The sequence below is a fragment of the Ursus americanus genome, chromosome 33 (genome assembly GCF_024610735.1).
Source record: "Ursus americanus isolate L20-20 chromosome 33, mUrsAme1.1.p, whole genome shotgun sequence".
In the NCBI taxonomy this organism is placed as follows: Eukaryota; Metazoa; Chordata; class Mammalia; order Carnivora; family Ursidae; genus Ursus; species Ursus americanus.
The window spans coordinates 29,587,117-29,601,703 of NC_142159.1; the positions used below are offsets into that span (position 1 = coordinate 29,587,117).

Sequence of the window (14,587 nt, forward strand, 5' to 3'; positions counted from 1 at the left end):
GCTCAGCAATGAAGGGGGCATTTAAAAACCTAGAGAGTGGAAGCAAAGGTAGTTTCCTTTCCGACCCGGAGAAAAGCCCACCATGGGCATTTGAGGGGAGGCGTAGCCAGACTGGTCGTCCGTCCCAGAAAGTCACTGAGCCAGGGATTCTGCAAAGTTGATCAAGCCCCAGTCACAGCAGAGGAGCTCGGTTTTCTTTCCATGGCAGACACAGATGTAAGGCTTTTGGTTTGCTTCTTTTCTTTTTTAGGTCTACAGATAAGCCTTAAGACTACTTTTGACATTTCTTCAGAGCAAAGCTATACCAGGGCCACGTGACGCTGATTCTCCAACGATGGTGCTCCGTGTGCCTCAGAGCTGCTGCCGTGGCCACGGCCGAGCCCCACGGGGCTCACCTCCCACTTAGGGTGCCTGGCACGTGCAGCGGTTCAACGTGTGGCCAGGGAGCGGTACATGTCCTTGCACCCACAGCCCCGGGTCACAAGGCCACACCCAACCCAGAGGGAGGAAGGTGATGGGTCCAGAGGCCTGGGGCTGCCCCCCAAGCTCAGATGGCCAGACTCGGCCAAACTCTCCCACAATCTGCTTGGACACCACACCAGGAAGGGAAAGAAGCAGGGCTGCAGGGCCGGGTCAGTTCCTGACTCCCTGACCCTGGCCACCCAGACGGGAACCCAGGGGCTGCGGCCCCTGCTGGCTGGTGTGAACCTGGACACGGGAGGACACTCACAGAACCCCCGGGTGAGAGCCGGGCACAGACTTGCTCCTCAGTGCCAAGGACCTACAACACCCTCTCCCACATCTCCCCCACCCCTGCCCCCATGGAATAAAGTACCCAGCCCCCACACCTCGGCTCAGACGGAAAGACCGATGCCATAAGTTAAGAGAATGCTCAACTCAAGAGGTGACGCTATAAACTAGGAGCTGGCCATGTTCAGCCCACCACCTGTGTTTGTTAATAAAGTTTTACTGGAACACTGCATGTGTCTATCTTCACGTACTGTGTCCGGCTGTCCTTGCACCACTGTGAATACCTTCCATACAAACCGTGTGGTCCTCAAAGCTGAAAACACTCACTATGTGGCCCTTTGAGGAAAAGTGCCAGATAAGAGCGAGTACACCAGATAAGACCAGCGTTTACAGCGTCCGCTGACCCTCCCGCACGGACTCCACAGTCTGCGCATGAATGTTTAACCAGTGACCACGAGCCAGAGGGAGAGGCAGAGGCACAGGAGGGGTAAAAGACTTTCTCAGAATCTGATGGAAGGAGGCCAGGCCCGGGCTCCGTCACTGCGCCGGGCTTGGGATGGTTCAGTGATGGCCACCCCCAGCGTTTCTACAAGCAGTGCGTTCTACGCGTACTTGCCGAAGCTGAGCGAACCCCCCAGAACCTCCTTAACTGTTGTAGTGAGTCACAGGCCGCTTGGGACGGAAGAATCCTTCCTCCCCACGACGCCCCCCGGCTGTCCGCGGCCCAAGCCGTCCTGCCCCGGGAGCCCGGGGGGAGGGGACCGGATCTTAGCCGATCCAGGTGAACCGCGAGCAAACTCAGAGCTCTGGCGCCACCACCGCCCGTCGGAACAAAGGCTGCAGCCAAGACCCGCACCGCGCTCTGCTGCCTGTCACTCAACGTCTGCTCCTTCTATTCTGGGCTTCAATTGAATTATGACTCCAACAAATTGATTGTGTTTTGAAGTGCAGTGACTCATGTGCTCAAAGAGGAAGACGCCCGAACTCCCAAGGTCTCGGATGATCCCTGCTGTGCTCACGGCCTCCCTCCACAAGCAGAGGCCCCGAGAAAAGTCGGTTTTCCTCTGAGCCCCCCAGGAGGCTTGACCCAGCGTGGCTCTGCTCACCTGCCTGCCCGCACGTCAAGCATCACCCCCGCTTGAGGCCTGACCTCCTCCCGCAGCCACCGTACCCACAACTACCCGAGGGACAGGAGCTCACCGCCGACCCCAGTGTCCCCCAGAGTCCCCCAGTATGCCCTTGCTGACCTCACTTCTGCCCCCAGAATCTCCACCCACTCCCTGGCATCAGGCAACACATACGGTCCTCAGCTCCGTTCTGACGCCTCCTTCCAGGCCTCGATGTGCCCAGTGGGTCCGTGCCCATGTCCAGACCCTATGCCACCAGCCCTCCTAGGAACTGGGTGTTGCGCTTCCCCCGCAGAATACCACCGGGGCCTCAGTTTCCCTGGAGCCTAAGTGGCTGCGGATCGCTCCAGGATGACCCCCCACACCTCCGAGGCCCTTTCTCCTCCTCCCAGATACACACCACCTCCTCTGGGAGGCATCCCGGCGCCTGTCCCCTCCCCACACGCCGCTCCATCAGCGCCTCCACACGCCAGTGCTGGAGCACCGCGGTCCCACCCCGGCCGGGCCGTGACTGAGCCCCGGGAGAAGTCTGCAGGGCGGCAGGCGAGTCCTCCGGGGCACTTCACACGGAAGCACACACGCCAGCCCCGGCTCAGCAGCATTTAATCTCCAGACGCCACTGTGAACCAAGAACCATCGAGTCAAGCGTCGAAGTCAGACCACAGCGCAGGGAGCTCTTCCGTACACGAGTGAGTGCACGTCCACGCGAGAGGAGGGCAGTATGGTAAGTCGAGGCACACGGTTAAAAGGCTGTATTTCAGAGCCGCAAGCTAACCATAAATATTTTAATGGCAGCTTGCTCATCTGTGATCTGAGATCATGCTACGTGCGACAAATGTCCCCAAACTGCAACTTTATGGGGGGGGAGCGTGCTAAAAATAGTCACCTCAGCTACAATCTTCAGCCCATTTTTCCTGGAATAGCTCAAACAGAAGCAATTTTGTGGTTAATTTTCATTTTGGCCATTGTCTGAGAAGGATGGGCCGTCTGGCTACGAAGCACGCCTCTCCCACAGCGCAGATGTTTCTGTGCTGGAAACACCACTGCCCTTGTGTTGTGCTGTGTGTGATGACATTAGTGCCTTAAAACCCGGGGAGCCCATGGAGCCGTGAGCACAGGACGCGGCTGACCAGAGTGGGCACCGGACTTGAAGGGGGGAGAGAAGAAACCCTTCTTTCTCCCCGTCCCGAGGCCCCGCCGACAACTGTGCTCACCATGAGCTGCTGGGTCATTCAGCAGACATCTACCGCGGCCGCCCCGGGCACCAGGCACGGCTCGGAGCATGGTCAGCAGCTGGCCGTCCTGTCTATTCGCAGGCGTGGCAGGTCGGGCTCCCAGGCCCCTGCAGACAGGCCCGTGGCAAGCCCTCGGGACGACGTGCTCCGGGCAGAACCTGCAGCGCCTCCCGCGGCCCAGGAGCCGGGGCGGCGGCCACCCGTACCCCCGGCAGGCGGGGCTCCCCAAGTGTCCTGTCCCTGCAGCTGCCCACACCTCTGCTTGCTGGGGCCTCGTCACATTTCACGACTTCAGTCCCTGTGGGTGTCCTGCTGGCCGTGAGGGTTTGTCGGCGCAGTGCTAATCGCCACCCGACCGCAATGGGGGATGCTGCTGGTCTCCCGGGGCCCAGACACAGCGTCAGCGGTGCCTCTGTTCAAAGGCCCAGCGCCAACACGGAGAGAGGCCCTCACAGAGGCTCACTCTATCAACGGTTTACCACAAGCCGGGCCTTGCTATTAACATTTTAATGTCTTACTAATCCCCACAGCGACCCTAAGAGGCAGCGTCCCTGCTGCTCCCTGTTACCAGAGGAGACTGGGTGTAGACAGGTTACCCCGAGGTCACACAGCTGACAAGAGGAGGGCCGGGCCCACACCCCAGCTGTGACTCCAGACCTCAGCAGAAACTGGGTGCTGTGTGTACGAGCCCCTCCCAGGCTCTCTGTTCCTGTGGGCTTCTCAGAGCCTTCCAGACCCTGGAAGGGTCGTCCATGCACAGCCATGCAGCGGAGACCGTCGGCAGGAAGGTAGGTCATCCGGGCTCCAGACCCCCCCGCCAGAAACCCCAACTCCCGGCTCCAGCCCCTCAGATGCCCCAGCTCCCTGCTCCAGCCCTCCAGATGCCCTGGCTCCCGGCTCCAGCCCTCCAGATGCCCTGGCTCCCAGCTCCAGCCCCCCAGATGCCCCGGCTCCTGGCTCCAGCCCCCCAGATGTCCCGGCTCCCAGCCCCCGGACACTCTGGCTCCAGCCCCCCGGACGCCCCCACTCCCGGCTCCAGCCCCGCAGCCGGTGCGAACGCGTCTCCGTGCTGCTGACTGCTCGGGCCTGTTCAGGACTTTGAGCTCCCCTCTGAACTGGTTGTAACATCTGCAACCTTCACTAATTCATGAGTCACAAAGAATGTGACACGTGTTCACTTTATACTTGTACCAACAACATGATTGTACCTTAAAAAAATATTCTTTAAGCAGCGTGACTGCCCACAGGGTGCTGGGTACCAAGCACCCCCTGCTGTCTCCAGGAGTGTGCCGCGGGCCACAGGCATAGACACACAGCTGGGGCAAAGCCCAGGAGAGACACCCTATCCCGACTAACCAGGTGTTTGGAGCTTCCAGACAGACTGACAGATCCTGTAAAAATAAGAGATGAATGTGATGTCCTGGGAGGCGGCCCCCCCTCCGGTGAACGCTGTAAACGAATCTCCCACACGTCCGTTTGGAAGAGCAGAGTGGCTGTGTCACAGGATCACACACAAACACTGAATGGATGAACTTGTTTTCGGTTCTCCTTAGCGCACCTGGGAACGTGACACGCAGACCATCTCCGGAGGCAGAAAGCACTGTGCTCCAGTGACAAAGACGGGAGTGAGGTTCAAAGTCTGACCCTTTTACACCACACCCCCACGAGTTCATACAGTAAAATCAACCGTAAAACAAGTCTTTTGGAATCTCACCATTCAGGAAGTGTGGGGTTGCGATGGGTCGTCTGCCCTTGGGCATATTCCGTGACTCCCAGAGACCACGGTCAGTGCTACACAGAGGCATGGGGAGAACGCACAGACACAACGAGGGAACCTTTTCTCAAGTGCGGAGGCAGGAGGAGTGGGGGGACAGGGGGAGGGCAGGGCCCACCTGGCGGCATGACCAAGATGGACAGAGCAGAGAAGCCCAGGGTGGAGCTGGGTCACAGCAACTCCAGCCACATGCCTGGGGGCCTGGATCACATCCCAGAAGCAACTGGGAAAGTAATCAGAGGAGCTTTGAAGCAGGAGAAAGACACTTTAGATCTGTGTTTTCAAAATATGGCTTAACTCCAACATGAGGGAACTGACAGCCAGGGGAGGACCAGGGACCAGACGCCCCAAAGAGGCTGTGGTCAGGGCTCAGGAGAGAAGGGAGGAACCTGAGACACACTTAGGAGTCCGGATCAGTGAGATCCGGGGAGGGGACGACGACAGATGTAGGGGAAAGGCCATTTACCCCAGGTGCTTTGGACGCACAGGTGGCAGCCAGTTCAGGTGGGTCAAGGGACTGAAGGTCAGGAGGGAGGTGAGGGTGGACGTGGGGAAGTACGAGTCACTAGTCTGATTTACAGCTGAGCTGAGTTACCATAAGCCAGACAGGGACTTGTCGTCCTCAGAAAGGCCTGCTTGCGAGGCTGGCCTTTGGCTGGAGTCTGGGCACTTGACTAGTAGACAGCTCCCTCCACCGATATGAAACCTCCCCTGGATCGTAAGAGTGGTCTGCTGTGCATACACAATATGGTGAATGCTGAACACCTGCTTTCCTTCTGGAATATTCTGGCACGTGCTAGACCCCAGGAAAGTCCTCAGTTGTCACAATTCCTTGCTGGCCGATGGTGACTTGTGTGACTACCCTCTTCACCCCACGTGCCTCTTCCCTTTGCCAGTTGTGCTTTATATCCTTTCATGGCAAGAAATCTTAGCCTTGAGTCCTACTATGTGCTGGTCCTATGAGTTCTCCTGCTAAATTGCTGAACCTGGGGGTGGTCTTGAAGACCCCGACACAGAATACAGTCGATATTTCTTCAAATAAACACACTGGGTGAGTTTAAGTCAACTGGCTGAAAAGAATTCTGAACAGTATACATTGACTATCCCAGACCAGTGGTCTTCAAGCCTTTTAAAACAGTAGGATTCCACTATAAAATTTTATTAAGTGACATTGTTGGTATTTTTTAATTTATTCCGCTTATTTGTAATATCCATGAGCATAGAAACCCACCCCCTGCCCACTATGGCGTCCCAACACCTAACCCAATGCCTCTACTCCTGTACTCAGTAGGATGTTTTCAATAGATATTTTATAAATGCAATTAAAAATTTAGGTGCAAATCCATGAAATTTACTTGATACAAGACACCAGCTGATAAGAACAACAAACTTAGTTTGATGAGCGAAAAAAAAAAAACTCAAAAAACAAAACAAACCCATACGTGCAATTGAGAGAGCCCAATACAATGGCAGAAACCTCATGCCTACTCAGCTGCCGTGCAGCTCAATGCGGAAATTAGCAGAATCTTAGAAACACGCTCTTTTTCTTACCGACTTGTTGTCTGGAAGCAGGAGTGTAAGCCGACCAGGAAAGGGTTGCTGGATGCCTGCTCAAACACATGCTTCTCTGTCTGTACCCAGTCAATATCCTGAAATAGAAACCAGGGCGTGTTAATGAGGCTCCCGAATACTCTTCATCCTCGAGCAGGGGAGGCAAGAGAGGAATGTCTCTCATCTCTGCTTGTAAGAAGACAGTGTAGATAGGAAAGGAAAATGCCCACCAAGAAATACATCACCACCACTATCCCCATCTTCACCACCAACCTCACCATCATGTTCATCGCCACCATCACCATCATCATCACCACCATCACCATCACCACCATCACCACCACTACCATTGCCACCATCACCATCATTACTACCATCATCATCAACATCATCACCACCATGATATCACCACCATCACCATCATCACCACCATCACCATCATCACCATCATCACCACCATCATCACCATCATCACCATCGCCACCATCGCCACCATCACCACCACTACCATTGCCACCATCACCATCATCATTACTACCATCATCATCATCACCACCACGATATCACCATCATCACCACCATCATCACCATCATCAGCATCATCACCTCCATTGCCTCCATCACCACCATCATCACCATCATCACCATCGCCACCATCGCCACCATCACCATCACCACCATTGCCACCATCACCATCATCATTACTACCGCCATCATCACCATCATCACCACCATCATCATCACCACCATCATATCACCATCATCACCACCATCACCATCATCACCATCATCACCACCATCACCACCATCACTATCACCACCATCGCCACCATCACCATCATCACTACCATCATCACCACCATCACCATCACCACCATCATATCACCATCATCACCACCATCATCATCATCACCATCACCATCACCATCGCCACCATCGCCACCACCATCATCACCACCACCATCATCATCATCACCATCACCAGCTGTGTGTCAGCATCTGAGCTACGGGCTCTCCATGCACTGCCTCATGTGCCTCATGTGCTCCCCGTGGCAGCCCTGGGAGGCTGGTATCATCTCCACTTAAGACACGAGGAAACAGGATGGATGCTTAAGCAGACTCCCCAGTGTCCCATGCCCATCTCTGGAGCACCAGCTCCTGCCACTGTCTCCCTCCCAATCCATGCTGGAATTTCGGGAAAGTTGCAAAGTCAAGTCACTTGTGATTCCGTTCCAACCCAGAAAGCAGAGCTGGATGAGGTTAAACCTTACCTCCTAGGGGCTGAGAGTCCGGAGTCATGCTATCTGCCCCTGAAGGTGTTTGGAAACAAATGAGCAAACTCTCATGGGGTTTGTCCTCCTTGGGCTCAGTCCGGAGCCCCCTCTGTTCCCCAGGAGACCCCTAGGAGGGCCCAGCTTCAGAGCCTGCCATCTGTGCAGAGCACTCCCAGCCCCGCCTCTCCCTGGGCTCTAGACCTGGAGCACGTGCAACAGCTGGTTGGTAGCCCCACAGGATGCCCCACACAGAAGGCCTCCAACAGAGCTCACAACCAGCCTCAGCCATCTGTGCTCCAAAGGGACCTGGTCACCCAGGTGCTCAGGTGAAAACCCTGGTGGGTGGCTGAGCCTTCCCTCCCACACAGAGTCAAGCCACCGGGGTCTCCGCTTGCATGCCGCTGTTCCTTCCTGCCTGCTTGGCTCCCGAGGCTGTTTCAACAAAGTGCCTCAGACTAGGGGCCTGAAAACATCCAAACCTGTCCTCTCACTGTCCTGACCAGGAGCCTGAAATCAGGGTGCCAGCAGGGTCACACCCTCTCTGAAGCCCCGAGGGGGCACAACCTGCCTCTTGTGTGCCTCCCTCTGCCCACTGGCTTCCCTGTGTCTCTGCTTCCTTCTTTCTGTCTGTCTCAGCTCTTTCTCTGCCTTTCTCTAAAAGGACACCTCTCATTGGATTCATGGCCCACCCACATAATCCAGGATGATCTCCCCAAGATCCTTAACTTAATTACATCTGCAAGGACCCCATTTCCAAGTAAGTTCAGATGCACAGGTTCCAGGGGTTAGGATGTGGACGTATCTTTTTGCAGGCCACCATCCAGCCTGCTGCAGTGCCCCTACGGCCCGATGTCCACGGCCCAGACTCGTGGCCACGAGACGACAGGGTCTCTCACAGATGCACACACACAGAAGCACACGGCACACACGCCGATACACACATGACACGCAGACATGCACGTGACACACGCAGACATGGACACACACACACGGCTCCCACTCACTGACTCCTAGAGTCACGCTTCTAGAGAGATCACCTAAAAGTCCCACCTCCACATCTTGGTCCACAGGGGACAATTTGAAGATGCCAGGAATGAACCAAAGCAATAAGTCTCTCCTAAATGCCTTTTCTTTCAGTTGTACAAACCTGACCTCAGACACTCCACTAACTTTCCAGCTGGCCAGAGTTTCAGTGAGGGGGTCTGGAATGAGCTCAGCACTCAGGGGCCAGTTGGGCAGTCTGTGCACTGCACAAATGCACCCTGCTGGTAGGGCAAGTAAAAGTCATAGTTCAGTCCCAGCTCTTTCCTCCAAACCATGAGCCTGGGCCAGGGCCGGGGAGCCCTCCTGCGGTCCGATGGGCCCACGGACACCAAGTCACCTCATGTACTACAGGGCCCGACGGCAACAGCATTATTGCTGCCCATGCATCAGTCCTTCCTCTGCTTCTAAGAGACGGAGTCTGCATGCAACTGGGAAAGAAAAAGACCAAAAGTACGTGAAGCCAAGAAGCCCAGAGAGACGCTCAATGTTACTAGTCGTTATGGAAACGCGGGTCAAACCACAACGAGGTGCCACTTCACACCCACCAGGGTCGCGATAATCGCAAACCAGAAAACGTCAAGTCCTGGAGAGGGTGTGCAGAACCGGGGCCCTCGCGTGCTGCTGGCGGGAACGTGAAAGCGCGCACCTGCGGGGTACGGTTCGGTGCTTCCTCAAGCAGGGAAGCCTGACTAACCTACGAGCCAGTGATTCCACTCCTAGGGATCCTCCCCCAAGAACCAGAAACAGGGGCGAGAACAAATACCACACAGCCGCCAGAAGGTGGGAGCAACCCCAATCTCTATCAACACATGACCCGAATGTGATCTGTTCCTAAAATGGCGTAAGAAGCAGTGAAGTTCTGATACGCGCTGCTCTGCGGATGAACCCGGAAACACGGTGTCACTGCAAGGAGCGGGACACAAAGGGCCCCACGGCGTATGATTCCACGTACAGGAAATGTCGAGGGAGCTCAGTCCAGAGACAGACGGCAGACCAGTGTGCCGGGGGAGGGCCGTGGGGCGTGGGGGTGAGTGCTCGTGGACACAGGGCTTCCTTGGGGGGGGGACGACAGTGTCGCGGCACGAGACGGAGGTGAAGTGTCACATCGTGACTGTACCAAACACCACGTGAACATACCCTTTAAAACGGTTAAAATGGTGAGTCCTGTTACAGGCACTTTACTTCCACTGAGAGAAAGCGGCACCGGAGGCCAGGAGGAGGCCCCGAAAGGAAGCGTGAGCCAGGGTCCGTGCTCACCTCGTCATCGTGGACTAGCTCCTTCTTCACCACTTTCATGGCGTACATCTGATCATTCTTCTTCAGCCGCACCAGGAGGACCTTGGCGTAGCTCCCGCGTCCGATGACCCTGATCAGGTCGAAGTCCTGCAGTCCGAGCCCCTGAGATATTTTGATTCCATCCATCCCATCGATAACCGGCTTGAGGTCCTGCGGACAAGAGAGACAGTGAGGAAGGAAAGACTCCTCCCTGCGAGCAATTCTGCTCACAGGCTCCGACTCTACGGACCCCCCAGACCCCCCACTCACAGCCCGTGGCTGCCGCGTGAGCGTGTGGGTGCCCGGGGCCAGCCTCCCAGGACGGCGCTCCCACCAGCGTCCTCCTGGGGGCTGTAACGCTTAACTCGCTGACGTCCGCAAAGCCCGGCCACAGCCCCGCGCAAGGGCTACTGGAAACACAAAATGAAAGGAAGGCGATCCGATTAAGAACAGAAGCTTTCTTCCCATGAATTATTTCTGGCAAGGGTGTTTGTGGTGAAGGCAAGAGGTACCTAAGTGCCTCTGACTCATCCCAGACGTAGAATGACCAGGTAGAAAAATCAGGAAGTCCACGGGGGACGTCTGTCGGTTACTCTAGGGAAGCTGTGGCCCAGGCCAGGAGCAGTCCTGAGGTTTTGTGGCCAGAGGCTGCCAACTCCAGGTGGTGTGCCTTCCTCACTCAAGAAAACAGTCTCATGTGCCTCACTCGTCACCCAGAGCTGGCCACACACTCAAGGCCAAACGGAACCTCTCAGTCCAAATCTGGGCAAGACCACAAAATGGCAGCAGAGGGCTTGCTGGGACAGAAGGAGCAGATCGTGATCCTGGGATTTATACTAACAGATACGCTTGGTCTTCCTCCCATTCCTGGTGCGGAGTTCCCAAAACCCTCAGAATTCCCTAAGCGCAGAAAAGGTATCTCTTGCTATGTTAATGAGACAACTTTTGAGAAGCCCCAGGCCACCTAAAGATGGGGGCTGGTTGCCAGGGGGACCAACCAGGTGATTAGAGGCTTGGAACTCGGTCTCACCCTGACCTCCGACCTCCAGGAATGGTAGAGAGGCTGGGGATTGAGCCCATTCTCCAATGGCCAATGACCTAATCAATCATGCCCGTTATGAAGCTTCTGGTTGGTGGACACGTGGAGGTGTGCCTGGATGGGGCACGGAGGCTCCGTATCCTCCCCCCATCCCTGACCTCATGTAACTCTGCCATCGGGCTGTTCCTGAGTATAGCCTTTTAGCACAAGCTAGTAATCTAGTAAATAAAATATTTCCCTGAGTTCTGTGAGCCACTTTAGCGGATTAATGGAACGCACGGTAAGGGTCATGGGAACCTGATTTAGAGCTGGTTGCTCAGAAGCACAGGGGTCTACCCGGCCTACAAGCGGTGTCTGAACGGGGGCAGTCTTGTGGGCCTGAGCCCTTCATCTGTGGGGTCTGATGCTAGCTCCAGGTAGATGGGGTCAGAATGGAGTGAAACTGTGGGACACCGCGTCAGTGTCCCCCAAGAATCGGAGAATTGCTTTGTGATGTGGGAAAAGTACAACAGACAAAAAACGGGTTTTATGCAAATAAAATTTGACCAAAATTGCTGCTCAAGAGCCAGCCCTGGACCTGCTCCACTCTCTGGGCAGAGAGGTGCCGGGGAGCCTGAACCTGCAGCAGCCACGTGCCATACCTGCACCCCAAAGAGCCTCTGGGAGACTCAGAGAGGAGGTGCCCCAAATAAGACCGAGCTGTGACACAGCAGCAGCCCATATTTCCAGAGCTGAGTCCTGGGCTGGTGCACGCCCTCTCCTCTCTGCCCTCAACAGACTACCTTCACCACACTGCACGCCTCCCCCCCCCCACCAAAGCCAGAGGCCCCGTGCCCCACGTGGGCCATGCCCCTGGGTGCCAACATGTTGTTGCTTCATGTCGTACCAATTTCCCAGTGATGGGAACACTTGTCCTGTGACAGGAGACAGAAGATACTTGCCGAAAATGCAAACATTTGAACCTTGGGAGTGGGGAGAATCAAGTTACTAGCAAATGTGGTGAGCATCTATCAATCAATCTCTGACGTGGGCCCACCCGCCATAAACTTGCGCGAACAGGACAAAGGGCAAGACTAGTTCAGGGCGATTCCTCCACGTGGATCCCCGCAGACGACAGCAGCCGTGCAAGAGTACAAAGTGATCCCACTCCCCAGGACTAGCCTTCCCAGCTTTTCTCGAAGCACATGAGCCTGGGGTCTCCGTGTGCTCCTTGCAGCCCACCGTGGGGGCCCAAGCCACCCTGAACTGACGTGGGAGGAGCCACACCGACGCTCGCTGCCGTGGAAAGCTTCCCATGTGCCAGGCGAGGGGTAGGTGTTCATACAAACGCTCTCAGTTCACCCTCACAAAAGGCTGTGGTCCTTATCCAACTTGACCGAAGAGGATTCTGATGTCAGAGTGTCCCCTGACCCGGGCTCGGACCAGGCCTGCCGCTTGGGCTCACTGGGCCCGTGACACCTCACCCTCCAGGTCTGCACAGCTGCGAGAGGAGTACAAGAACACGGCGCCCTCACGTCTGAGATTCGGCACGGGCTCGTGTCTGCCGCCCCCGCCTGCTCTCCTCCGCCTACCAGTTCGGAGATTCCTTTTGCGCTAAACACTGGAGACTCCCCGGGCCTCCGCCCTGAACCCCTCAGCGTGCAGCACCTGACATGGCCACAGACCACGCCCTCGCCGTGAGCAACAATTCCCAAACCTGTCTAGTTCATATTTAAATTTCCATAACTGTCCCAGAAATGAGCTAATGAACTTCTAAAGAAACTGGAAATACTAATGAGCCATTTTACACACTCACCTCAGAATCATCTTTAATGTTGTCATGTTTCCGGGTTGAAGAAATGTAAGCAACTAGTGAAGAGAGAAAGAAAAGAAACAGGACATGGTCAGGAACACAGATTGAGACAGGGGCTCCCACAGCCCCTCGCTCCTCTGCAGGCACCCGCAGCCCAGGCCAGGCCACAATCAGGGCAAATCACGGAGCCGCCACACCTAACCGCAGGGGCCTAGGAAAGTGCAGCTTCCTGGTTCCACCCAGACCTCCTGGCTCTGCACGTCTGGGGGTGGAGCGTAGGAGCCTGCGTCGGTGACATGTTTTCTCAGCGATTCATCGAGAAGTAACCGTTCACAAGATTTTGGTGTCTAGCCTTCCAGATGTTCTTAGAGTGTGCAGGTGGGTGTCTAGCCTTCCAGATGTTGTTCTTAGAGTGCGCAGGTGGGTGTCTAGCCTTCCAGATGTTGTTCTTAGAGTGTGCAGGTGGGTGTCTAGCCTTCCAGATGTTGTTCTTAGAGTGTGCAGGTGGGTGTCTAGCCTTCCAGATGTTGTTCTTAGAGTGTGCAGGTGGGTGTCTAGCCTTCCAGATGTTGTTCTTAGAGTGTGCAGGTGGGTGTCTAGCCTTCCAGATGTTGTTCTTAGAGTGTGCAGGTGGTGTCTAGCCTTCCAGATGTTGTTCTTAGAGTGTGCAGGTGGGTAGGAGATGAATGGAGGGATGGCTGGCTGGGTGGAGGGATGAGCGGATGGTGGGTGGGCAGATACATAAATGGCTGGCTGGCTGGCTGGGCTGGGAGGTAGGTGGGTATGTGGGTTGTTGTTTATTAGGAATCTCCTTTGTGAGCTGAATGCTTTATGCTCCGTGGTCTCATTTCACCTTTCAAGGGCTCTCAGGGCGCGGTACTCACACGTACCAGGCGAGGGCTAGGGCTCTTAATAGTGCACAGATGATGAGAGCTCAGAGCTGGGATATCGGTCCAACTAGCATTCAAAATCTTCCTCCAAATGCTTCTGAGCATTAAAAAAAGTCTCTCCCCCACCAAAAACCCCCACAAAATCCCACAGAAACTCAAGAACCAACTTGACAGCAGGCCTTTCCATGGAGACCAGCCCATGCGGCAGCCCACCTATGGGAGGGCCTGGCTGTGGCAGCCGCCACGGTATCTTCTAGAACTCCCGAAGTTGGTGCTGAAGGAAAACGCCACTCTCAGAGATATGTGTACCCAGGGAAGGCCACCCCACCCTGCCATCCATGCCCAGGGATGATGGAAGGCCCTAGAGACGTCCCCAGCCCCGCAGTGAGGGGCGCATGCTTGCCAATATTGACCCTTGGAGAGCAGATGGGAGCTAGAAAGGATTCGTGGTCAGAAAGGGGAGGCGCGCAGGAATTCCAGCGTGGAGAGCCCGGGCTCCACCAGCAGGAAGAAAGCAGCCCCTACTTCCATCGGTGTCCTCAGAAGGAAGGTCCACGTCGTCCTTGTCATCTACTGCAGGTTCTTGGGAAGGCATGACAGAATCCTGCAAAGAGATGGGCATGACAAAGTGACCAGACAGGTGTGACAATGTGGCTTCTGGAGACACTGTGTGACTTTCTATCACCACCTCCTGTGATGTGCACACTGGAGCCCATGTCCTGACACGTATTCCACAAATGCACCTGCTAACCTTACTTCCCTGGAGACAGGAAGACCCACACGGACGTCTCCTGTGACCCTACAGCAGGAGACCACTCAGCACCCCAGGCTGGGAC

The 14,587-nt window shown here is 55.6% G+C and overlaps 1 protein-coding gene across 1 annotated transcript in view; it reads right to left on the bottom strand.

Annotated features, from left to right (window-relative positions):
• Positions 1-14,587, bottom strand: part of PRKCZ (protein kinase C zeta) — a 100,651-nt gene that overhangs the window by 10,929 nt on the left and 75,135 nt on the right. The window contains exons 7-10 of the mRNA XM_045803458.2: positions 14,277-14,355; positions 12,865-12,917; positions 10,013-10,201; positions 6,438-6,535 (exon numbers count right to left, since the gene is read on the bottom strand). Coding sequence (XP_045659414.1) covers positions 6,438-6,535; positions 10,013-10,201; positions 12,865-12,917; positions 14,277-14,355 — 419 coding nt within the window. The remainder of the gene's footprint in view (positions 1-6,437; positions 6,536-10,012; positions 10,202-12,864; positions 12,918-14,276; positions 14,356-14,587) is intronic.